This window comes from Mustela nigripes, chromosome 2 (genome assembly GCF_022355385.1).
Source record: "Mustela nigripes isolate SB6536 chromosome 2, MUSNIG.SB6536, whole genome shotgun sequence".
NCBI lineage: Eukaryota > Metazoa > Chordata > Mammalia > Carnivora > Mustelidae > Mustela > Mustela nigripes.
Window position 1 is genome coordinate 63,203,922 of NC_081558.1, and position 27,394 is coordinate 63,231,315.

Sequence of the window (27,394 nt, forward strand, 5' to 3'; positions counted from 1 at the left end):
GAGGTGTAAGAAAATTTGACTATGAAAGAAGACTAGGCAGAATAGAACCAGGATGGGATTGTTTGTTTTTATTTGTTTTTGAATGATGAGAGGGAGTTTGAACCTATATAATGAGAAGAACAAGCCAATAGACGAGAGAGTAAAGATGGAGAACAGAAATCACATAGTTGAGGCAAGATCCTTGGGGAAGATGGATTTCACATCATTGCATGGAATGTGTGTATGTGTGTATATGTGTATGTGTGTGTCTCAGGAGGGATATGTTTATATACGTTTTATATTTAAGTTGCATGTCTTATAATTCTCTTGTCTTTGAATCTTAAGATGATGGATTCAAAATACCTTTTTAAAAAAGATTTTATTTATTTATTTATTCGTCAGAGAGAGAGAGAGAGAGAGAGAGCGTGAGCCTGTGAGTGTACAAGCAGGCAGAGTGGCAGGCAGAGGCAGAGAGAGAAGCAGGCTCCCTGCCGAGCAAGGAGCCTGATGCAGGACTTGATCCCAGGACCCTGGAATCATGACCTGAGCCGAAGGCAGCGGCTTAACTGACTGAGCCACCTAGGCACCTCTCTTATTTTCTTTTTTTGCAGCCCAGTGTGGGACTTGAACTTACAATCCTGAGCTGAGATTGAGTTGGATGCTTAACTGACTGGCACCTTGACACCCATGTTTGTTTGTTTGTTTGTTTGTTTTAATTTATTTGAAAGAGAGAGAGCACAAGCTGGGGGGATGGGGCAGAGGGAGAGGGAGAAGTAGACTCCCCACTGCGTGGGGTGCCCAATGCAGGGCTCGATCCTAGGACCCTGGGATGATGACCTTAGCCAAAGGCAGACAGTCAACGCACTGAGCCACCCAGGCACCCCAACAGGATTGGTTTCAGTTGAGTTTCTTATTTGGAATGCCACTGGGAGCCACAGTGAGTTTGTTTTAGCTTGTTCTCCTAGGTTTTTTTTTTTTTTTTTTTTTTTTTTTTAGATTTTTTTTTTTTTTTTTTTACAGAGAGAGATCACAAGTAGGTAGAGAGGCAGGCAGAGAGAGAGAGGAGGAGGAAACAGGCTCCCTGCCGAGCAGAGAGCCCGATGCGGGACTCGATCCCAGGACCCTGAGATCACGACCCGAGCCGAAGGCAGCGGCTCAACCCACTGAGCCACCCAGGCGCCCCTCCTAGGTTTATTTTACCAAAAGAGTAGCAGAATCCAAATTTGTGTAAGGATACTTTTGGGCATTGGACACCACAAAATACATTATGGCTAATTGTATTTTATTTTGGGATGTTTTACTTGTTCCTTGGCGTTTCAGGCAGAGTAATTTAACAGTATGTAGCATGCAATAGCAAGGGTAGGAGGAGAGTGGGAATGGAGAAAGTGAAGTTAGAATTAGGAAGTGAAGTATGCTAGCTGGAAGTGGTAAGAACCTGAGAGGGGTGTCTCTTGAAATGGAAATCAAAGGTGATTAGAAATGGAAAATTAATAGATATTGTAAAGGAAGATTTGGTTAGGAAATAGGAGTCCCTGAGACCTTGGATCTTGAACAAGTGTGACAAGAGTTCCATTTCTGGAGATCGGAAGATAGGGAAGAAGAGGTCCCTGCAATCTATGCTTGATTTTTTTTTTTAAAGATTTTATTTATTTACTTGACAGACAGAGATCACAAGTAGGCAGAGAGGCAGGCAGAGAAAGAGGGGGAAGCAGGCTCCCTGCTGAGCAGAGAGCCCCGATGCAGGGCTTGATTCCAGGACCCTTGGATCATGACCTGAGCTGCAGGCAGAGGCTTTAACCCACTGAGCCACCCAGGTGCCCCTATGTTTGATGTTTTAAAGAACTGCTAAACTGTTGAGAATAGTAGCTGTACCATTTTACCTTCCCAGTGGATAGGGTTCTGATTTCTCTACATCTTTGCCAACACTAGTTATTTTCTGTTTAAATTTTTTAAAAAAATTTCAGCCATCTTAATGGGTGTGAAGTATCTCACTGTGGTTTTGATTTGCCTTTCCCTAATGGCTAATGATGTTGAGTATCTTTTTATGTGCTTATTGGCCACTTGTACATCGTCTTTACAGATGTCTATTCAAATCCTTTGTCCATTTTAAAATGGAGTGATTTATATTTTTTATTGCATCTCATCCTTTTCTCTTTTCTGTCTCCCCAAGTATGTATGTATGTATGTATGTATGTATTTATTTTCAAGACCTGATCCATCACCCACCTGTATCAGAGTCATCATCAGGGCTTTTTTTTTTTTTTAAAGATTTTATTTGTTTATTGAATATATATAGAGAGAGCACAAGTAGGCAGAGCAGCAGGCAGAGAGAGAGGGGGAAGCACGTTCCCTGCTGAGCAGAGAGCCTGATGCGGGGCTTGATCCCAGGACCCTGAGATCATGATCTGACCCGAAGGCAGAGGCTTAACCCACTGAGCCGCCCAGATGCCCCCTCCCCCCAAGTTTTTATTTAAATTACAGCTTCCTTGATGTGGCTTCTTCTCTCCCTCTAGTTGTGCAGTTTGTTCTGTCAGTTCTCAGGTCCATTTTATGGGTGTTTAGAATGATTTGGTAGTTACCCAGTTGTGTTCTAGGGATAGGCAAGCATAGGGTCCATGTACTGCCATCTTAGCTTACAAATCCACTTTGTTTTCTTAAATTCCAGAAGAGCATAACACAAAATCCCAATATAAAGGAAAAGCCTTTAATGTACAAGTATTCAAACCATAGTATGTGGTTAGTTCTCAGCTTTCCCAGAAGTTCTTCCTAGAGAATTTAAAAAGTTTTTTATTTGAGAGAGTGATAGAGTGTGCAAGCATGAAGAGGGGAGGTGCAGAGGGAGAGGAAGAGGAAATCTAAAGCAGGCCCCAAGCTCAGTGTGAAGCTGGTTGCGGGGCTCAATCTCATGACCCTGAGATCGTGACCTTAGCCAAAAATCTATAGTTATATGCTTAACCAACTGAGCCACCCAGCCCTCCCTTCGAAGTTCTTTTTCTTTTCTTTTCTATTTTTTTTTTAATATTTATTTATTTGAGAGTGAGAGGGAGAGAGAGAGTATGTGTGCACAGGTGAACATGCAAGTGGAGGGTGGGATAGAGGGATAGAATTTTCAAGCAGACTACACTGTGAGTGGGGAGCCCAGTGTGGGGGCTTAATCCCAGGACCCTGAGATCATGACCTTAGCTGAAACTAAGAGTCCAATGCCCAACTGACTGGCTACCCAGGTGCCCTTAAAAGTTGTTTTTTATTGATCATTGTACGATTGCTAATTATTAGTTATAAAGCAAACAGCTTACAAATTTAGTTTTCTGAATTAATATAACCTAAAGCAGTTTGTTCCAGGGGTGATCAAGTCCCATGATTTTTGCTATTATTTTATTTTTCCATTTGCCCCATAATGGATTTAATTCTATTCAAATATATCTTTACTTTTTTTTTAAATTTTTTATTTTTTATAAACATATATTTTTATCCCCAGGGGTACAGGTCCGTGAATCACCAGGTTTACACACTTCACAGCACTCATCAAAGCACATACCCTCCCCAATGTCCATAATCCCACCCCCTTCTCCCAACCCCCCTCCCGCCAGGAGGGGGTTTTGTTTTGTGAGATTAAGAGTCACTTATGGTTTGTCTCCCTCCCAATTCCATCTTGTTTCATTGATTCTTCTCCTACCCACTTAAGCCCCCATGTTGCATCACCACTTCCTCATATCAGGGAGATCATATGATAGTTGTCTTTCTCTGCTTGACTTATTTCACTAAGCATGATACGCTCTAGTTCCATCCATGTTGTCGCAAATGGCAAGATTTCATTTCTTTTGATGGCTGCATAGTATTCCATTGTGTATATATACCACATCTTCTTGATCCATTCATCTGTTGATGGACATCTAGGTTCTTTCCATAGTTTGGCTATTGTGGACATTGCTGCTATAAACATTTGGGTGCACGTGCCCCTTTGGATCACTACGTTTGTATCTTTAGGATAAATACCCAGACGTGCAATTGCTGGATCATAGGGTAGTTCTATCTTCAACATTTTGAGGAACCTCCATGCTGTTTTCCAGAGTGGCTGCACCAGCTTGCATTCCCACCAACAGTGTAGGAGGGTTCCCTTTTCTCCGCATCCTCGCCAGCATCTGTCATTTCCTGACTTGTTGATTTTAGCTATTCTGACTGGTGTGAGGTGATATCTCATTGTGGTTTTGATTTGTATTTCCCTGATGCCGAGTGATATGGAGCACTTTTTCATGTGTCTGTTGGCCATCTGGATGTCTTCTTTGCAGAAATGTCCTCTGCCCATTTCTTGATTGGATTATTTGTTCTTTGGGTACTTTTTTTTTTTTTTTTTAAGATTTTATTTATTTGTCAGAGAGAGAGGGAGAGAGAGCGAGCATAGGCAGACAGAATGGCAGGCAGAGACAGAGGGAGAAGCAGGCTCCCTGCTGCGCAAGGAGCCGGATGTGGGACTCGATCCCAGGACACTGGGATCATGACCTGAGCCGAAGGCAGCTGCCCAACCAACTGAGCCACCCAGGCGTCCCTATACCTTTACTTTTTGTGTTATCATTTTCACTGTTCTAAGAAGAATACATTTCTATTCTTATATGATTGTGTATTTCCTTTAATCAGTCTTAATATGCCTAATATTTGAAAGCATAATGATGAGAAAAAATTTTTAGAAACAAGTCCATTGACCTACTTGATTTCACAGGTAACTTCTGAACCTGAATTTCCCGTTCCTAAATTTTCCTATTAACTTTATTTCAAAAGTTTGAGTTATATCAGCTTAAAGACTCTACAAGTACTTAAATGAATTAGGCTCCTGAATAATTCTGATTTCATGCCTTATACGAACTTTGACTTTTTTTGTATGGGAAAATACATAACATAATTTACCATTTTAGGGGTGCCTGAGTGGCTCAGTGGGTTAAGCCTCTGCATCGGCTCAGGTCATTGTATCAGGGTCTTAGGATTGAGCCCCACATCAGGCTCTCTCCTTGGCAGGGAGCCTGCTTCCCCGCGACCGCCTGCTTCTCTGCCTGCTTGTGATCTTTGTCTGTCAAATAAATAAATAAAATCTTAACAACATAATTTACCATTTAAATAATCTTTAAGCATACAATTCAGTGGCATTGAGTATATTTACATTGTTGTGCCGCCGGTACTATTCTTCATCTTCGGAACTTTATCATCATCCTGTCTGAAATCGTGTATCCATTAGATGAAAATTCCCCATTTCTCCCTTCCCTCCAGCCCCTTGGAACCACTGTTCAATCTCCTGTGCCCATGCCATTTGATTATTCTAGGTGCCTCAAATACATAGAATCATATAATATTTGTACTTCCACATTTGACTTGTTTCACATAACATAATGTCTTCAAGATTCATCCATGTTTTAACATGTGTCAGAATTTCCTTCCCTCCTGGAATTATATTCTACTGTATAGATATAACACATTTTGTTTATCTATTCATCCATTGATGGACATTGGGTTGTTTGTACTTTTTGGCCATTATGGATAAGGCTGCTTTGAACATTGGCATACAGATACCTGTTTGAGTCTTTACCTTGAGTTCTTTTGTGTATATACCCAGAAATGGACTTATCAGATAAAATGGTGATTCTCTGTTTAACTTTTTTTTTTTTTTTGCCAACTTTGTTTTAAACTTAATTTTTTGCGATCCTTTATTCTTATGTACCATTTATTTTTTATCTGTGAGTGTGTGTAAAATGAATATGTAGAAATCACGCAGTTGTGTCTGGGGAAAATGCTAGTATTACTACCTAGAAGTATACTTTGTGTATCTATTATTTATTTTAAAATGCATTGGTAGGGGTGCCTGAGTGGTTCAGTTGTTAAATGTCTGCCTTTGGCTCAGGTCATGATCCCAGGGCTCTGGGATCGAGCCCCACATTGGGCTCCCTGCTGGGTAGGAAAGCCTGCTTTTTCCTCTCCCACTCTCCCTGCTTGTGTTCCCTCTCTCGCTGTGTCTCTCTCTGTCAAAGAAATGAAAATCTTTAAAAAAATGCATTGGTACAATTATGGAGTACATGTTTTGTCTGCTGGATTAGAATCATTTTTTGCTTTTTGCTCTCTTGCTCTCAGTACTGCTTCAGATATCTGGCAATATGTAGAAAAAATACTAAGATAAACTACTTTTAAATCCTGTTTACCTTTTTTAAGCTTGTTTAGTGGCCTTCAGTACCATCTCCAAGGAAGGCATATCTGAGTTTGGATAAAGTTGGCTAAGGAACAAAGGAAAGGGTATTTTTGTGGCTCTGAAGCCCATGTTCTTTCTGTTACACAGCAGCCAGGTTCCCTTTCCTTTTGTTGTGAAAGAAATCAGAGAGTAGATTTCAATTATCATCACTTAGGTTAGGTGAGAGAAAACTGGTGAGCTGTTTTAGCATAGAATGTACAGAATTGGTCATCTATCTTGGAAGGATGAAATGGGCATTCTCGGTACATTTCTAAAGAAGGCTACAGGTACAAAGCTAAAAGTATCCTGGAAATGACAGCCCTACACGTTGCTATAGCTTTGCTGAAACTAAAAAAAAGTTCAAAAATTTTCCCCAGAAAAATGATACTTTGTAATTTAAAAATGTGTTTGCTATCTGCTGAACTTAGCCTTGAAGTATTTTTCTATAAAATGAGAATTCTAGTAAGAAAGCATTGTCTACCTGTAGTCAGAGGGGGAAAGAAGGTATGAACAGCTTTTTGAAAGATAAAAGCCAGTGAAAAATTCATGTGAGAAGATTCATTGCTCTGGTCATGTTATTGTTTAGAGATTGAGGTTGGCAGATACATGTTTAGGGCTTTTGCTATGAAAAGGCCAGCTAGGCAGACTGGGAAAGTGCCAAAATTGGGGTGGTTGAATAAGTGTTAACCCTTAAGCTGCCTCCTCTTAGAAACCTGCTGGGACCTTGCCAGGGAAATCAAATTGCTCTCTCCCGCATGCTCCTTCCCTTAGTGTTGTGGGTCTGTATCTCTCAACTAGATTGAGGACTTCTCTGGGGCAGAGATGTCATCTTACCCTGTATTTTCAGCACCAAATGTAATTGCTTCTGCACAGTAGACCCTTTCAAACATTGACTGAGTCTCTTAACATGAGACTTGGGCATAAATATAACACCAGCTGTTGTAGTTATCAGGGGGAGATCTGAATCAGAGTTAGGATGTGGCCGAGAACAGAGGAAACCACTGTAAGAAATCATTAATTTCATGTGGTACATCTGGCTGTTTCCTTGTTTTATTTCCTCGATGCTTTAGTCCATGGCCTGAAATTCGTTTGTTTATTTAGCAGACATCGATTGAGACTTGGACATTGTGGAGGTGACAGAAGAGTGTAGTTTTGTTTTATATTTTTAATATTTTTTTGAGAGAGAGAGTGAGCACTCTAGTGGGTACAGGGAGGGGCAGAGCGAGAGGGAAAGAGAGAATCTTAAGCAGACTCTGCTGAGTGTGGACCCCCGATGCCGGGCTCTATCTCATGACCCTGAGATCATTACCTGAGTTGAAGAGTGGCTTAACGGAGCACAGTGAAGTCCCGGATGGAGGTAGTAAGTGGCCTGCTGCTGTTTATCTGGATCAAGTCCTGGGAAATCAGGGGGAGATCTGACTGGGAGGAGCCTTATTTCTGTTTGAGCTTTTCTTCTCTCTTCTCTTTGTGCTAGTCTTTGGAATTTTGCTTTAACCGCAAGTAATGGGGAGCCAATGGAGGGTTTTACACTACTTAATGGTAAAAATCAGAAACATGTTTTGAAAGGCAGAATGGCAATCCTGTAACTTGTAGAAGGGAATTATAGGGCAGCTTCTGGAGGCAGGTAGATGGATTTGAAGGCAGTTTAAGTAGTGTTCAATCAAGCAAGAGATGAAGTGCGCCTATTGTATAATTTCACTGATATGAAATTTCCAGAATGGGCAAATTTGTAGAGACAGAAATTAGGATTAGTGGTTTCCAGGAGGTGTGAGGAAGGGGAATGAGGAGTGCCTATTAATGGGCATGGGCTTTCTTTTTGGGGTGAGGAACATATCCTGGAATTAGGTGGTAGTGGTAGTTGTGTAACCTTGTGACCATAGTGCTGAAAACCACCAAACTGTCTAGTTATAAGTGGTGAATTTGGTAGTATGTGATTTGCATACCAGTTTAGAAGGAGAAAGATATGAAGAGTTCCTGGAACAGAAACAGCATAATGGCCATGGGGGTGAGAGAAACCTAGCCATAGAGAATTGGCAGTACTCTGAGACTGGATAGTGGCAATGTCCAAAATGAAATAGAGGCTGGTTCTGAAGTTTCTAATTTGTATGATTGAGTTGGTAGAGAAAGACATTTTGGAAGAAGCGAGTTTGCAGAGACATAATGAATTGTGTGAAATGTTTTGCATGTGGAATCAAGGCAAGCAGTTAAAAATAAAGGCCCAGATTTCAGGAGAGACGCTGGGCTAGAACAAAGAAAGGGAGTATACAAGAGCTGACTGAGGGAGTTGCACAGCTGATCAAGAGGGTATCTTGTCCTCCCACCTGCTATGGACAGTTAAGTCCCATCTGCTCCTTACCCTTGCAGCTGGTATGCAGGTTGTTGTTGTTTGTAAATAAAGCTGAATCTTTACATTGCATTTCAGGCAGAGGCGAGACTGGCAGCAAAACGGGCTGCTCGGGCAGAAGCGAGAGATATTCGTATGAGAGAACTGGAGCGACAACAAAAAGAGGTAATCAGGGGGGGTGGGGGTGGGGGTATGATCCTAATTTTGTGTTAGTCTCAAATAAATTAATAGTTGGCTAGTTTCCTTCTGAAATAAATCTGATTCCTCTTGAAAAACTGGGAATAGTATAACCTAATGTGTATTTTTTAATAAGCCATTCTGTGTCAGCAAATTAAGTGCAATAGTGCAAACACATAAACAGCTTTTACTATACATGGTAGCAAGTTGTTATGGTGTGATAGGTGCTTTACTTATAGTAGCTAAAGTCAGCTTAGAGATGATGAACTTATTTACTATAGTCCTAACTCTCTTAGAGTTTAGGTTAATTATATTATGATATAATAAAGCACTGTGAAGTCATTTAGCCTTATAGTTTTTAAGTATATTTAATAATGGAAGAAGATATTCATGCAAGAAAATTTAAAAAAAAAAACCACCTCAACAATTTGAAGACTGGTAGGAAGTAGTATCATATATAGGGTCAGAAACTACTTAGAAAAAAATGATTACTGTCAATGTTTTGGTTTGTCAGTGGTGGAATTAATTAGTTTTGTTTCTTTCTTAATGCTTTTCTGTAGTTCATAAATTTCAGTACACTTTTATCATCAGAAAGAAGAGTAAAAAATAAAATAGGTTTATAGAAATTGGGCTGCTTTAAAATGAAACAAATAATCTTTTTTTTTAACTCTTTCCTTCTGACATCAGCCTGACTCCGAAAATTCACATAAAAAAAATATTTCTGATGCCATTTTGGCATGAAGGGGGAGAGCCTGCAGGATATTACTAATATTATTTAAACTTTAAATATTTAATATTAATATTTAAAATATTAATTAAACACTATTTTTATGTTGGTGGTGGACTTCTGCTAATGGGTTAAAGAGAAGTGTTTATAGATTTTATTCACAGCTAAAAAACTAAACCAAAAACCAGTTTATACTATGTTGCTATTTTTGTTTTTGACATCATATATGGTTTCAAATACTAAATGCAGTTCTTACACTCCTAAAATTATAAGGAGATTGTTGCTAAGTAAAAGCTCCATTTCCTTTAAACTGCAGAGAGCCATATATTTCTTCATTGTGGAACATATTTAGCTTAGTAATTTTCTGTCTCTTGAATGTGCAACTTACATTAAGCTAAAGATCACTGGTCTCAGGGCAAATTTATAGGATTAATCTAAGACTTTTCAGACATGCAGTATGTTGGAAACTTCAGCTGATGAAACTTTTGCATTTGTAGCACTCTCATTATTCCTTTGATCGGAAATGGGGACAGATTCAGAAGTGGCTGGTAGGCCAGGATTGCCTGCCCTGCATGTTGTGATCAGTTGCTGCAGTAATGCAATCTTGAAGTAAAACATTGACTAATAGTTTGCCAAGTAGGAGTGTTTGGCATGTTTGAACCTAAAGGTCAGAGAGTGTCTCTTCTGTCTGTAGTGGACCAAATGTGTCCATTTTCTGCTGTAGTCCACAGCCTCACGCTTCTGTCATGACTGCTCTTGACCAAGAAAGATTGAGTAAATGGATGTGTTTTCTTTCTCTGAGTTTGTTCTTGTCTTCCTCAAATTTGTCCTCCTCTCCTTTCCTTCTCTCCTTCACTCCCTCCTCCCTCCTTCCCTCTCCTTTCTTCCTTTCTGTCTTAAAAAAAAAAAAACCAAAAACTAGGCAGAAACGTCCTCATTGAAAGATGACCCAAGTCATTCTTTAATTTCATGTGAAAATTACTCTTATGTTTTTTCACTTCTCTCAATTCCTTTTTGAATCTTCTACCACCACTACCAGATTTTTAGCTACAAGAGCAAATCATGAACCAGTAAAATATTAGTTATTGGGAATCCTTCCTAAATTTGAACTTTTTTCTACGTTGGTAATTTCCCCAGTTGTCTCCTATTACAGAGTTTCTTCATCAATGTGAACAGGCACGGGAGATGGAGCAGGAAGCCTAAAATCTCATGCAGACTTTTGAATATATGTATATTTTTAAGTGAACACCAGATTCTCAAGGGAGTCTGTGATCCCTTAAAGGGCTAGGAACCACTAATGGTTGTTAAACAAATTTTTATAACCAAATTCTTTCTACAGCAGCATTTTGAAGGACAACCAGAATTAAAATATTTATGGCTATAAAAAATATTTATGACTGTATTCACCTACAGATTTAAAACTTTATCATACTTCTCATTGTAATATTTTAGAAAGGAGAGAAAGACAATGTTTGGTTACTTACAATTAAGTGATTCCTCATGAATGTGTTTGTTACTTTAGAGTAGAATCTGTCCTTTCTTGTTACTAAAGCTAGCCTAATTGGTTTTATTTCAAGTGTCTTCTGCATGAAACTGGTTTATCTTACTGTTGATTCATTAAGAACATTTTTTGTGAATAAAAGAAATCACTTTTGCTTGTAAAGTTTCCATGGAAATATTAGTTTAATTTTTAAAAATTATGTATCGTAGTTCTAAAATTAAATTGCCTGAGATTTTATTATCTTAGAACACACCAAAACACTAAGAAGAAAGGCCTATATTGAAAGTCTCATGTTTGATTCTTCTATTCCAAGACCATGAAGATAAAAACATAGTTTTTATCTCTGTGAAATATATGTAGTTCAGGAAGTGAATGCACTAGATTTTCATGAAGGGGAACATTTTCGGTTTGGAGGCTTAGAATGCAGATGGTATTAACTCAAGTCCTGAGTGATAACTTCGACTCACAGAGAATATGGATGGGGTTTAGTTTCAGATGGCAATAATTATCACTTAACCCCTTCGACACTTGCTTTTACTCTTTTCAAACTAATTTTTCCTTTTCCTTTTCAGCTTATCTGTCTCTCTGGCTGCATTTTAAGAGCCTATAGTAGAAGTTGGCATGTTATAATCACAATATAAGATATAAAGAACAGTAAATTTATAATAAAATAACTCATACAAATAATGGGATTGTCAGTTATTAGAAGGAAAAATATACCCATGTTAAAAATTTCTCCTAATTTTCACACTTTCTGGGTGTAGAGGTGGGATGTTGGGGGATGTGAAGAGGAAAAGCCATGGCATGAGACTCAGGAATGAAGTAACAATGAGGGTCTATATGCCAGAACCGTGCCAGGGCTTTTTACATATGTCTCCATTTTATAAGATAGGGACCGCCATCTCCGTTTTACAGATAAGGTGATTAAGAATGGATGGAGTCAACAACTTGCTCAGTCATTGGCAGAGCCAAAATTCCAAGGTCGGAGAGCCCGCCGTACCTGCTAGAGGGTTGGAAGGTGAGAGGACCAAGATGAAAGGGCCCAAGTCTTTGTAGGCCTCCAGATAGTCCTAGTGAGGCCAGTGTTTCTGTTTTTAAACCGAGCGTCTCCATCAGCAGCGTGTTAGTGACCTGGAGGAGAATGTGCAATTTCTGAGGTTTCTGAATTTGAAACTGAGAGAATGGCTCCAGCCTTGACTTAAATCTTACTTGTTGACAGAGAACAGGGCCAGGTGCCTTCAATGGGCTGTGGTCTTCTTTATTTCAATGAAATCGCTACATCTCCACATGGAGTGAATTTTTAAAAGCAGATTACGTTTCATTGCCATGAATTTAGAGGTATCAAAACAATTTTCCAGAAAACCTTGAATAAATATACATCCATTAAAAAAAATGATTTTATTTATTTATTTGACAGACAGAACACAAGCAGGAGAAGTGGGAGAAGGAGAAGCAGGCTCCCCACTGAGCTGGGAGCCCGATGTGGGACTTGATCCCAGGACCCTGGGATCATGACCTGAGCCAAAGGCAGATGTTTAACGGACTGAGCCACCCAGGCGCCCCTATACATCCATTTTTTAAGGCATTGTTCTGATTTTTTTTTTTCTGCTTTGGATCCTTTATACTACTGCTAACTTCCAGGACAATGAAAATGGATTGTTTCCCAGACTGTGGAAGAGAAGGATAGTCAGCCTTGTAGTTGGTACCTGGAAACACGGTCGCCGAATTTTTTTCTTTCTCTTGGCCCTGGTGCTGTTAATTCAGGAAAAGCCAATTGGCCATTTAAAATACTACTCTAGAATACCTGGGAAATGAAGTTGCTTGTTCTTCCAGAGAAGGAGGAATCTTTGAGTAAAACCCAGACTACCTGGCCGTTGTCTTCATGTTCTTGTTATGTCATAGTGTAGATTTAGCCTGGGTAGGATGGTCTCTTTATGGTTTGGTGGCCTAGGGAGTCAGAGGATTTGAATGCTGGTCCCAGCTTTATGTCTTTGTGAATTCCTACTTAATCTTTTTGTGCTGCAATTTTCTTTACTTTAAAATGAAAGGATCAGACTGTATAATCTCTTGGGACCTTTCTAGCTCTTAAAAATAGTTCTGGGGTCTTTTTCCTTCTCTTTCTCTCATGTTTGTCACTGTGCAGAAGTAGTCAAGGTAGGGACAGTAATTCACAAGTATCTAAATGCCTGCCTTTTTATATAAGAGTGGTGCAACATGGCAGCCTCTTAGTAAAATATGTGCTTTGCGGTTTTTTGGTATAATGAACATTTGCTTTGAGCTCGCCTTACTGTTTGTATAGTAGCCATCAGCCATATGTGGGTAATTACGTTTAGATTTAAATAGATTAAAATTAAAAATTTAAGTCCTCAGTTGCACTTCTAGCATTTCAGGGGGGTCAGTAGCCACATGGGGCCATTGGTTACCTTATTAGACAGCACAAACAGAACATTTTCACTTTGTCTCAGAAAGTTCTGGTGGACAGTGCTGGTTTAAGGTGTAGTTTATAACTGGAATAAACTATATTCTTGCAGTTCACATTAAGTGGCCTCTATGGAGTCTTCTAAGGTCTTTTTTGGCCAGTTTTTCCAAATGGGGCAAAAAAATAAGTTATTTAAGGTATTTTTATTAAGAATTATTTTTATAAGTAACGTAATTGAAAATAAATATGAATTCATCTGTCTTTGCTGCATCTTTAATGAACTTTGGTTTTTAGAGGTTGATTTTTTAACAAGTGCCCTTGCGTGGTAGGTGGAATGAAAAAAAAAAGGGTATAGGAAAGATTGAACATTAAACAATGTATCTTGCTCTAGTACCCCAAATAAGACTGGGAAGGGGTGTGTAGAATTAGGCTGTGTGAATAGCACAGGGCTCTGTAAAGCTAATTAGCCTAGAACTGGTTACGACCAGTTCTGTCCTATGTACTGGGATAGGTTTATGCACATGCTCTCAAAACTTTTGTGGTATATAACCTGATGGGGAAAAGGAAGAAATTTGCTTGGCTTCTTGTAGATTACCTGTGTTTGTTATATAACAAAATTGTAAATCACTGATGAACTCCTAAAGTTCAGAACACTGTTGGATACTGTATCACTGAATCATATTGGTGCTTATAAACAGACTTCTGAACATTTGATCACATGCATCAGTGCACACAGCAGATGACAACCAGGAGTGTTTTTGAAGGATGCCAAAAGATCATGACCAAAACTAAGGCATTAGGTTGTAGTGTTTCTGTGGAATTACTCTGTAATTTGAAATGGATGCTTGGACATGACCACATCTGTTTCTTCCACCTGTGTAGTGATCATGCTGTAGTGCCACCTGGTGTTTAGGTATTGATTTCTTTTGGAAAAGACAGCATTGATTAGCTAGGAACCCAGCTGGACAGTTGGGTGTAGATTCTGTCAGTGCAAATTACTTTAACACTTTGGACTTTGAAATTCTGAAAAATCAGAAGTTCCTTACTGTTGCAGTTGGTTAGATTGTAGGAACTAGTCATTGGATCCCACAGACAGAACTTAATGCTCCATTGCTAATAGCTGACTGTGGAAAAGTTTACAGTTGCATTTAATATGGTCAACTGTTAGGCTGTGGTCATCATTTGATTTTTGTTTTTGTCCCCCCCCCCTTTTTTTTACCGTCTTCATGAGGCATAGCTCTTGAAATAACTTTATCAACTCTAAATGATTTACATAGTTTGTTCTATTTATAAGTAGTTTTTCATATTAACAACACAGCACCGGTATTTTATTTAGTTATTCTTTTATTTTCCAGGTAGAGGGGTGCAAGAGAACAAAAAAATTCTTTTGTAGTGAGCACAAAATTATGACCCAATTTTTTTTTAAGTCCTGAAACTGTTTTTGTAATAAACATTTCTTCTTACTTTGCATAAATGCACATTCACAGTGAAAAAAAAAATAAAGCTTTACTTTTAATGCTGAACTCAGTTTCTGTTTGTTAAGTATACTTGCTTATTTTTATTTTGGTATATTGAGCTTTCCTGGTCATTTATAGATTACAATTTAGAAGTGGTCAGGCACACATACACAAGATTATAATTATTGCTAATTTCTTTCCACCTGAAGCATGTGGCTGTCCGAGACCCAGCTTCAGAAGCTGAGTTGTCCATACCTGCTTGCTATAAAGAAGGTGCTGCTGTGCTCCTAACCGATTGCTGTTTGCACAGTTGTTCTGATAGCCCTGTGTTCAGTGATTAATTCTCCATGTATTTTCTTCTTTCCCAGGAAGATTCAGAAAGGGCCAGGTATTCCCACCGGTCCAGTCATCATCAACCTTATCTGGTGTGTAATAACCAATGAACTTGCCCCTATACTTGCCCCTCATTAACTTAATGCAGTTACCTGCAAACTTATGCCATGTTTGTTTTTGTTCTTATCAGGGAGTTGAGGATGCATTGTCCATTCGAAGTCTTGGCAGTCACAGGGTTGGTATTTTAAGTTGTTTGCACCATGATAGCAAAGCTTATATGTGTGAGCTTTCTGCAGCATTATTGCCTGAACAATCTGACAGTGTTCATATTCCTTTGCCTTTAAAAAAAAAAGAGAGGAAATATTGGCAAAGTCCTTTTATTGGAAAGTGATCTTTCTCTTAAATCATTGCTATAATCAATATAAATCAATTCTAAAATCATGAATATTTTAAACTATTAACATATGTATTACTATTTTTGTGGAAAAGGAACTTTGATTTTGGAAAATTATCACAAAATAATAAGATTGATTCCTATGGAATGACATTGTTTAGTTGGACTTTCAGATTTTCCCACTTCCATATTTATAAAAATAACTTTATTAAATGGGTAATAGCTTTGGCTCTTGGTTGACTAATTATAGTTTTATTACATGGAAAATTTGAGCTACTGACTTGAAAAATTTCCTGCTTATCATATTTACAGTAATTACCATACTTCAACATTTTGATTAACATTTTGTAGTATGTCTCACCTTTTTAGCATTTATTGCTATAAATCAAGGTAAATGAGAGTTCGTTCATTGAAGTCTTGTATATTGTGCCAATACACTGATCTTCTTTTAAAGAATTGTGTTTGAAACCTTAAAGCAATGCTTTTAATTTGTGCATTGACAATATTGATAAGCATATATCTAGATTTTTCATAGTAAAACGATCTTTCATGTTGAGGTCTATATTGGCTAACTTTCCCTAAGTCTAGTTTTCTTCCTAGCTTGTATAATATATAAAAGTACTCTATAATAAACCAAGTGTGGTCTGGTATATCAATTACAGATTTGTTTATAGTCTTAAATTGTCCTTTTCTCTAGTCATATTTCTTATTAGTGAAGGTAATCTACTTTCTCTTTTTACAGTAAGTTAGTACACTTGCTTTTGAATCATATTTTAGTTAATTGCAAAAGTTTAGATTTATAAGAATATTAACAAGTCTCAGTAGTCTAATCAGCAGCTTGAATGATTTTACAGGAGAAACATTTTTTGAGATAATAAATTCATCTTTCTTCTACCTGGAGATTTTTTTTCTCTTTAAACACTTTGAAAAGAATCTTATAGGGAGTTAGTCAATAAAAGCTTAAAAGTTGAGTGTTGAGAGTTTGAAAACAATCTCTCCCCATTTAAAAAAAAAATGATGGCTTTTTCCTTTGCTTTCCATTATAGTGTTCATAGTGTGAGGTTTCACACAGTTATCATCAAGCTGGTTATTTATAATTTTCTATGTGGTGTCAGGGAAACTTGATTGTATATTGGCTATATTATTTTTTTTTTAATTTTTTATTTTTTATAAACATATATTTTTATCCCCAGGGGTACAGGTCTGTGAATCACCAGGTTTACACACTTCACAGCACTCACCAAATCACATACCCTCCCCAATGTCCATAATCCCACCCCCTTCTCCCAAACCCCCTCCCCCCGGCTATATTATTTTAACTGAACAGTAAAACCATCTAAGTTTGACGTAATTTTAAGAATCTTTATTTTTTTAATCATTTAAAAAAATATTTGAGAGAGAGAGGGCGTTCATGCACGAGAGAGAGCGTGCACACTCGGGGGGGGGGGGAGAGAGAGAGAGAGAGAGGTGCACAAGCAGTGGTGGGGAGGGGAGCAGAGGAAGAGGGAGAAGCAGACTCCCCACTGAGCAGGCAGCCCAACGCAGAGCTCAATCCTGGGATTCTGGCCATGATCATGACCTGAAACAAAGGCAGATGCTTAACTGACTGAGCTACCCAGGTGCCCCTAATTTAGGAGGATTTAAAACAAATCTGTAAACAAGCACAAGAGAAATTAAACCTGCAATTAAGCTGATGAAGAATTGGTTACCATGAGGGTCTATAAAGTAATGATGATGATTTTCTTTTTATGGAAATTTTATCATTAAATACATTTCAGATAAAAGTAGAACTCTCACAGCATTTTATTTCACCGTGGTAAGAGTGAAAATTTGCTGCTATGGTAAAGAGTAAAGCTCCCAGTATTTTAAAAAATCTGAGCGTGAACATGAATATTAATAAAAATGTTACACTCTAGAGGAGACTCCAGTACCTTATTGTGTGTGAGTGTATATCCAGCACATTTTAAATAGTTAGATTTCCTGGAAATAAGTCTGAAAGCTCACAAATAACATTGTTTAAAAGAAATATAATTGAGGGGGGCACCTGGGTGGCTCAGTTGGTTAAGGGTCTGCCTTTGGCTCAGGTTATGATCCCCGGGTCCTGTGATAGAGATTGGCATTGGGCTCCCTGCTCAGTGGGGTGTCTGCTTCTTCTGCCTCTCCACCATTCCCCTCCCGCTCCTTGTTTCCCTTCTCTTTCTCAAATAAGTAAATCTTTAAAAATAAAGTATAATTGAGGTAAGTTTTTTTTTTGTTGTTTTAAATAGATAATATTGGGAGTTCTAATTTTCATCAGATTATGTCCTTTTTCTTTTTAAAATTTTAAGTAATCTCTACACCCAGTGTGGGTTTTGGGCTTGGAAGAATTGCATGCTCTACTGACTGAGCCAGGTAGGAGCCCCCAGATTATTAACTTTTTAAAAAAATAACTACCACAGATGCCTGGATGGCTCAATTGGTTAAGTGTCTGCCTTCAGCTCAGGTCATGATTCTTGAGTCCTGGGATTGAGTCCCGCATCAGGCTCCCTGCTTAGTGGAGAGCATGCTTCTCCTCAGCCTCCTGCTCCCCCTGCTTGTGTTCACTCTGTCTCTCTCTCACTGACAAATAAAATCTTTAAATAAGAGTTTAAAAGAACAAAAAATAAAACAAAAAATAACTACCACATACATTAAGCTGTATTATGTACACAGCTTTTGTTCTCTTTTAAAAATAAATGTGATGGCCTAAAACCCTGACCTAAACTCTATTGGGATTTGCTCTATAATTTGGGAGTTTTGGTATTTCTTTGCCAGTTATTTTTTAAAATGTATGAACTATATATTAAAAAAGTCTAACACTTCTGGACCTTGTATTGGATGTATGGTCATAGTAGTACCTAGATGTGAGGCAGATGTATTTAAGGTTTTCTGCCATATTCTTAGGACTTCAATCTTTTTTTTCTCCAATTAACTTCAGTTAATACTTTCTTGAAAGATGGCCTGCCAGAAGGTATTTGGGCTGGAAATGGTGTCCATGCTATAAACATTCTATAAAAAATAAAAAGAGCAAAGATAGTTCAAGACTGTGAATGAAAGGTTTGGGGGCAGGAGGATGAAATCAAAGCCCTGAGCTTAGAATTTAAACAGTCTGTTTCTTCAAAAAACAGTCTGCCTGTAAAAAGCATCTTACAAATGCTTTGTCACTGCTTTTTATATTGAAATATGAGAGGACCATAAGGTAGAGGTCCAAAATTAGGAAATTGAGGCCATCTTGAACCAGAGCAGTAGGAACACACTACAGTTTCTTACTGGTGCAGATTTTTACTGTTGTATATATTAGCTCCCCTTAAATTATTAATACGCTTAGTATAATTTTAATGAGTTTAATTTTAATATGCTTGTAATTTGTGTTTTGTCATTTACTACTACACTGTTTGATTCCATGGAAGAGCCCGTCGAAGGCCATAACTGGGACACACTGGAGCAGAGCCAGTACACCCAAAAAGAAAGACATCATGGTGTGTAGTTCAGAAAAATGTGCAGTGTTAATATTATGCACTTTGACTCTCAGAGTTCTGCCTTCTGCGGGCTTGAATAATAGGTATATTCTAATGGAAATTGACACTTGCTGAACTTTGTTTCTACAAACAAAAAGTTGCTCCATTGCTTTTAATTTTATTTCAGATGAAGACTTTCAGGTAATTTTCTGTGAGAGTTAAATTCTTTTTGATAGACTGTCATAGACTGTCTAAACCAGAAATGTTTTAGCAAGAGTCCTTAATATTTTCAGTTCTCCCTTCTTTGATGAATTATTTGTTTTTAAACAACAAAGATACCAATTGGTATGTACTGGAGGGATTCTTTATATTTACCCAGTTGTTGTAGTAGCAGTTGGGATGTCCAAGTTATGGATTTCTTATCACATTCAGCAGTTTTTTAAAAACCAGCTGAACTCTGCGTTATGTTTTCGAAAGAGAAAATTGAAATAATTTCAATAATCAATTTAATAATCAATTTCAATTCTCTTGTTAAATTCTGTGCCTTTGAAAAATGCTATTGGGGGACGCCTGGGTGGCTCAGTTGGTTGAGCAGCTGCCTTCGGCTTAGGTCATGATCCCAGCGTCCTGGGATCGAGTCCCACATCGGGCTCCTTAATCCGCAGGGAGCCTGCTTCTCCCTCTGACTCTGCCTTCCACTCTGTCTGCCTGTGCTCGATCTCGCTCGCTTTCTCTCTGACAAATAAATAAATAAAATCTTAAAAAAAAAAAAAAAGTTAAAAAAAAAGAAAAAGAAAAAGAAAAATGCTATTGGAGCTACAGAGAGGATCAGAAAACATAAGACATGGCTGTTTTCTTCAGTGAACTTGCCTGGTTGGGAGGGCAGAATAGTTTAGTTGCAAGAATGTGTGTGGCTTGAGTAATACATATTGTAGTGATAATATAATATATATATATATATATTTTTTTTTTAAACAAAAAATGTAATTTGTTAATGGAGAAGAGACCTAAGTGAAATTTCTATACAGAAGGAACTTTACTTTCAGGGAAATGTCACTCACTATACAGTGACATTTTACCATTGCACGTAATTTACTAAATGCATAACTTTAGGCATTTTAGAAAATTTTAGATAAATAAGATTTTTGTTACACATGTAATAATACTATTGTTTGCCTCTTCTGGGTAAGATTGCTTAAAAGGTGTAAGCTAGAATGCTTCAGAAACAAAATTAGGAAATCACAAATCTAAGTAGTTACTAATTTAATTCAGTTTCTTTGATTTAAAATGTGGTATTATGCTTATTTTCTTAAAGACCCTATATGAAATAGGTTTTTCTGATCTTATCATAAATTTTATGTGTTTTTCTTTGATTGATATTTAATGCCACACTTGAATGTATATGGTGCATATTCCACACTTTACCTAGACTAAGTTACCAATTTTGATCAGTGTTTTTAATAGGGAAAGTTTTTGAGAAGGGGAGTTTTTCAGCTGTGTGACCACAGGCAGATTCAAGGGAACTTCCACATTTTGGTGCTGCAATTATTTTTTTATAAGCCCGATTGTATTAGTTATGTGCTCTCGCTTCAGTATCTATGCCTTGCTTTTGCCATGTTTCAAACAATGGGAGATGATGGTAACAATCACAATAATAAAAAGTAAAACGTCTTTTAATTTCAGAATGCTTTATTCCTGCATGTAAAGGCTGCCTGTGGGTGTTTTGTGCTACAGCATACTGAGATTGAATCATCTCGCCATTATTGACTAGGAATTCTGTGTTTGAAAGAGAGCATGCAGCTTTACATGTACATAGAGTTTAGTAATCACTTATACTAGGAAGGTGTGGTTGTGGGGAAGAAGATTCTTTTAATCAAATGTAACGGTCTTTGTATATAATAATTTTTGACTTTTAAAGTAGTGCTGGATTTAAAAAAAATTGTTTTTACTTAAATTCTGGTTAGTTTGGAGTCTTAATAACTGCAAATGTTGCTTTTTTCCTCTTTATATTTCTGATTTTGGGAATGCAATCAACTCTCAACTTTTTCTGAAATCCAGTATGATGCTCTCAAGGATAGATCGTCAAGACTTTCATCATTAGTATGTGGTGCATGACTTTGTGTTAAATGTAGAGTTTTACTTTATAAATACCTAATCATGCTGATCATAGATTTACTAGCTTTCACAGGTTTGTTATGTTTTGGGGAAAGCATATGGCCAATAATGCAAAAACTATTGTTTTGCACTTGTGGCATAATTGAACATTAGAATAATTTTTTCCTTTAGAATTTCAGGATCAGATAAAAATGATTTGCTTCCTTATTCAGGATTAAGATTGGTAGTAATATCTTTTCTTAAAGTGATGAGCTCCTTAAATAACACATGTGCATTGCCTGGAAGACATGTTTCTGCCAGTGTTTGATACCCAGTGGACTATAGGCCCTGCTGTGTTCCTTGTTATGTGTCACAAGCCAGCAGATGTGAAGTTGCTAAACAGGAAACAGCCAGCAGTGACAGGTGTTACCTGAAACATCAGTTATGTCTGCTCATTTTTGCTTGATTTGGTTGGTTTTTTATGTATGTCATTTTAGCCAAGAAAGTTTAGTTATAGCATGTTTTCCTTGGGTTAATATTATGTTGGTAGATTGCCCGAGTTTCTAGACAATATAGTCATCTCTTAAAATGTTCAGGGTAATTTGTAAAAGGGAAAATATGCATATTTTAAAAAAGAACAGTGAGTGGATGGATTTAGGATCTAGCTGCACATTTGTCAAATGATTTGCCTAGAGCAGACTGCTGATAAGTAGGACATTTCTAGCTATATCTCCTTATATCAGGTGAGCAGCACATAGCTAGATTGGGTTTCTTGTCTACCTAAAGACCTATATAGTAGTATTTCTGTCCTTTATTCCCTCATCTATACCTGGCTTTGTGGTGCTGGGAGAAGTTATGTACTGAGACAGTGCTGTCTTCTGAGGATCTGTGTGTAAGGTCCTCTGTCTGATAATGCTGTTGCTATAAGAAGTAATCCATACTGTATGGGCTGTTTTCTTCCTGAGCAGCATGTGCTTTTCTTGGGCAAAGCAATGCCATATTCTTTTTTTTTTTTTTAAGATTTTATTTATTAATTTGACAGAGAGAAATCACAAGTAGACAGAGAGGCAGCCAGAGAGAGAGAGAGAGAGAGAGAGGGAAGCAGGCTCCCTGCTGAGCAGAGAGCCCGACGCGGGACTCGATCCCAGGACCCTGAGATCATGACCTGAGCCGAAGGCAGCGGCTTAACCCACTGAGCCACCCAGGCGCCCCACAATGCCATATTCTTTCTCTCAGTCTTGTTTTGGTTGATCCCAAAGGTTTACCTTTTGGCTTTTTGCTAAGAAAGGCCTAGAAGAAGGTGGAACCTATTGTCCTGCATACCTTTATAAGGAAGGTAGAAGGTGGAAAGGACTCAAATAAGATGTGGGGTGAACATCCTCACAAACGCTCTGCTTGGCTCTGAGTCCTACATCGTTTTTAGCTGTCTATACATGGAGCTTGGTGGCATGGGGGCAGAGTCAGGGGGACTGCAGATGTATAGAGGTGCTATATATCTTCGGTAGTCAGCCGGAAATAGATTCCATGGGGATTACTCTGTATCTCGTATGCATCTTTCTGTGTATAATTTTAAGGTGAAGTTTATTAAGTTATTTTTTAAACTTCACTCTGTGATTGTGAAAGTTAACTTCAGATGTTTACTTCCAGAATCATTCTTACAGTCACTCTTATGGAATGAAGAAGAGGTCCTCTGGTTCTCATAAAGACCCACTGGTTAGTTGTGTTCTGTCTCATGTCCCACTGTCTTGTGCTGGTGCTGCTGTAAAATTCACTGATTACTTTTAGGGTATGTAAGAATTATGATTGCTTTCATGTATGCCTTAGGTGTTACTGTAATTTGATAACATACTGAAACATGATTTATCAGGATCTATTTAAAATTAATTTTGTTTTCATTTACAGGATTTAATAGCAAGTTAATACAAGAAGTTCATTAATCATGTATTTTCAGTTATGAACTGTACTTTAGAATATACTTCAAGAATAGGTTTAGTGAGATTCTTTTTTAAAAGATTTATTTATTTTTTTTTTTTGAGAAAGAGAGAGGGAGAGAACACTAGCAGGGGGAGGGGCAGAGGGAGAAGCAGACTCTCCACTGAGCAGGGAGCCTGTTGCAGGTCTCGTGGCCCAAGCTAAAGGCAGACAGTTAACTAACTGAGCCACCCAGGCACCCAGATTTAGTGAGATCTGTATCCTTATTTTAGAAATTTGATTTAGTTGTGGTAGTATAGGCAGTGCCAAACTCACAGACAGGTTTCATTCTGAGTTTGTTTGTAGGTCAAATTTTGGGATTGTGGAATGAATTTTCTGGTAGAAAGAATGAGGTATGTGTTGGCAGAATTCCTCATGTTGTCTTGCAGAAAACTCTTTAACCTAGAATGCCATTAAACTGCAGAACTAATAGTGCTCTATTCTAGCCACCTTGCTAAACATTTCTGTGGGGGAAAAATGTGTCCAGAATGCCCATTTGGGGTATTTAGGAACACCTCTTCCTGTCAGGCTGCCACAGCACTGGTGTGAGAATCAGTTCCAAGCTTCCTGTTAACTGGTTCCTCTGGAGGGGGCTCTGACCTTTGGTGGGGTGAGAGAGGATCAATAAGCTTTGACAGGTAGGAGGGAAAATAATGGAGAGGACATTAGTGAGAAGCTCTGGAGGGTGAAGCCTTGGGAGCTCTGGGGAGAGGTTAGTCCTAATGCCTTGTTGAGGGGGTGGTGTGGGGAGGCCAGGCTGGGAGTGGCAGGGGTCAGTGGTAGAGACCCCCCCACCCACATTACAGTGTCAGCAGTACAGGAGGAGTCTATCAGCCATGAATTGCTTACATTTCCTTAACTCTGAGTGAAGAAAGTGGTTAGAAAGGCAGTTTTATAGATGACATTCTCTTTGCCAGGTAACCATAGTCTTTATAATGGCTTGTTTTTATGATGTATTGAAAATGAACCTGCCATAGATGTTTTAGGCTAAACCTGTTTAGGACACACTTGTACTGTGTCTTTGGTAACTTAATTCAATCAGTTTATTTCGTCAAATGATGGGACTAGGAGAAATTTGAAGAAAAAGACTTCGCTCTTTTCTGTGACATTGCCAAGTGGATTATAAAAGTGGTAATTACTCAGTTGTCTTGGCTTTTCCAAGGATGTTACTAAATATGACATGAGAATAAATCACTTACTATTTCCATTCCATTTTGACAGAGGTTTATGCTCATGTTTTTATTTATTTTTTTTTTAAAGATTTTATTTATTTATTTGACAGAGATCACAAGTAGGCATAGAGGCAGGCAGAGAGAGAGAGGAGGAAGCAGGCTCCCCGCCAAGCAGAGAGCCCGATGTGGGACTCGATCCCAGGACCCTGAGATCATGACCCGAGCCGAAGGCAGCAGCCTAACCCCCTGAGCCACCCAGGCGCCCCATATGCTCATGTTTTTAAAGTAAAAAAATTAGTAATGACTTGGTTTGCATACAGTTAACTTTTAATATTAGTCTTTTTTTGGAGATTTGAGATAATTATTATTTGACTTTTACTTAATGCGAGTCAATGCTTTAAAGTCATTGTTTTGGAGGAAAGAGGGTAGATAGTATCTGAGTTTGCCTTTGTGTTTGTCACCAATGTTTAACCTAAGAAAAATGTGTTTAATTTTACTTTTTGCAGAGTGGCCTCTACTTTGACCTGAGAAGCTATAGCAGTCTTAGGCATAGCAAACCCACCTCTGCCTACTATACTCGGGTTTGTCTCAAGCTTTTTGGCTTTGTGTGTTTTATCCAACTTTAACACACTTCTAACCCCTGTTTTTGCATTTTGACTAGTTAGAACTAATCTGTGAGTGGCTGTGTGTGCACTAGTTTGTGGTAACTGAATTCATAGAGTCTGTATATCTTTACATGATGTGAATTATTGAACTACCACATTTGTAAATTAGTACCAGTTTCCCCAGTTTTTTTAAATGAAAAATACTTAACATACAGAAATGTTCAAAGAATGATATATTAACCACCCATGTGCCTACTACTTAGATTTTACAATTAATATTTTATTATATTTCCTTTATTATATTATTGTCTTTCCATCTATCCATCCATTGATTTATCTTTTTTGGGGGGATGCATTTCAGAGTAAGTTGTAGGCATCACTACACATCATGGTGGATGGCCTTTTAATAAAAGCTTATATGTAAAAATTTAAACTATAATTGGGATGGGAAGATTATAATTATTTGTTTAATGTTAGAATCCTTGTTTTTTCAAGATGTTTGACACATCATACATTTGAAACAGAAATATGTGTGGCACATAATACATAGAAAAGAATTCAGTTGTCAAAACCTGCCCACACAACCTAGATATTCTTATTTGCCCTGTCTGATGGGCTTGGAAAAAAGAGTTGAAAATTATTTTCAAATGACAGCAGAAAAAGAAAGGTTTAAGTCCATTTTTAAAAATGCTGTGCCTTGTTAGTGCCTTGGATTCATTGTGACAAGTACATTTTTTTCTGATTAAACTAAGACAGTTTGTCTATGGCCTGTTTGAAATACAGTGTTTCTAATCTGTTTGGAAAAGAGTACTTGTGTGATAACTTGGAGGTAATTTACCTGCTTCCTCAGCAACCAGGCCAAGCTCATCAGGAGTCTGCTGTGAGATCTCAAACGTGTCTCAGGAGCTGCTGGTGACCCACCCGGGTGTGGCCACTGACCTCCATACTCCCTGTGCCATGGCCCTCTTTTCTTGAGTGTTTTCTGAGGTTGCCACCTTATCTCCTAGCATTATTATTGAAAACCCAGTAGGACTTAAAACACATTTATAGAAAACTTTTCCGGGTGTTTCTCTCATCCCTTAAAATGGGTATTCAAAAAGATTTCTCATGGCTAAGTTTTTCCTCACCTTACATGTTACTTAACTACATTTAGCACTCAGGAAATGCTAATGAATTATGATGGAGTACAGAATAAACAGCTTCTGCTCTTGTGATGGAGAGACCAGGTCTCCTTTTGCTGAATTATCTGGTTCTGTTTTGTTTTTTTGTTTCTTAACAGTCTTCCTCCCTGTGTAGTGATCCTCTGGCGACATCAAAGAGTACCAGGGTTAGTACTTTATGAGAAGCATGTTGTCGTCAGAGCTACCAGTTGCTTTTCTTTGAGTTAAATCATGCGCTTTTTTCATAGGCCTCCTATACTGCAAATTCTGGTCTGCTGAGAAGTACCAGTCTGGTTTGTATTTTTCTCTTGGAATGTGTGTACTCCTGGTGGAGCCACTGTCATGGTGCTGACCCTGGCTTGACAGCTTTCCTACAAAATAGTCAAGGACACATGGCTTTAATGCTGTGTACACAGCAGAATGTGCTGCTAGTGCTTAAAATGAGAACCTTTAGGGTAGTAAGAAAAAAACCCAGCCTTATTTTCCAGATACTGCTGCCCATTGATAGGCCCTTGCTTACAGTTGGTTTCCCATAGAGAAGACAAACTTGCATGGGCCCCACTACACTTTATACTTTGTGAAATGGTTGCCCATGCACAGATGTCATATTTTTCTTTGGGACAGCTGTGGTTTGGCCATGTTAATACTAGGCTCTGTCTAATAAAGCAAGCTGACTAGAAAGCAAAAGCCGTTATCTCTGTGTAATGTGCAAGTTGTGAGCTGGTTGCTTTCAGGCTGTTGCTTTGTTGTGCTGTGGCCTGTTCGAGTAGACTGGCAATGTGAGGCTTTGTAGTTTCATTTTATTGTGCCAATGGGCAAAATGCTTTGTGTCCCTCACTTTCCATTTTTGCTCATTTCGCTCTTTTGAGAGAATAAATTTGTAAAAGTTCCTTCTCCTAGTTTCATAACATGATGATGAAAAGAAATACTGTAATGGTGCTTTTTAAATGAAGTATGAGTTTGAAGTTTTGGGACTGATGTAGGACTTTATGCAATCAGTGAGTGTTCTCACCTGACACACCATTCTACAATGCTTTTTTGGAACTGAGTACTGTGAAGAAATTGTGACATTTTCCAAAACAACTTTGATGCCTGAATAAATAGATGAGTGGTATTTCCTCTGTTCTTTAGGTGTCATTGTATGATGGTGGATTATATAACCCTTATGGGTCTCGAACTGTAAGTCCAAACAGGGGGAGGTGATGGGGGGGGCATGTGTAGGTGGGCACAGTTTACTTACAAAGAAAAAGTCATTTAATCTGACCTGCAGTTGCTCTATAAGCTGTGACCCATGAGCTGACCAGTTGTGACTCTTACCCAAGTTGTGAGGAACTGCCTGCTGGAAATCATGGCTCACAGTATGAAGGGAATATTGGT

At 38.2% G+C, this 27,394-nt stretch overlaps 1 protein-coding gene across 7 annotated transcripts in view; it reads left to right on the forward strand.

The window, feature by feature from the left end:
* Positions 1-27,394, forward strand: part of LRRFIP2 (LRR binding FLII interacting protein 2) — a 107,853-nt gene that overhangs the window by 32,782 nt on the left and 47,677 nt on the right. For 6 of the 7 annotated variants that reach the window (XM_059390582.1, XM_059390584.1, XM_059390586.1 and 3 more), the window contains exon 4: positions 8,610-8,696. In XM_059390582.1, the coding sequence (XP_059246565.1) occupies positions 8,610-8,696 (87 nt within the window). Of the gene's footprint in view, positions 1-8,609; positions 8,697-9,932; positions 9,984-15,180; positions 15,238-15,335; positions 15,381-21,073; positions 21,116-22,756; positions 22,823-24,758; positions 24,834-26,136; positions 26,185-26,265; positions 26,311-27,148; positions 27,197-27,394 lie in introns of all 7 variants that reach the window. The other variant, XM_059390581.1, reaches the window with a different exon arrangement.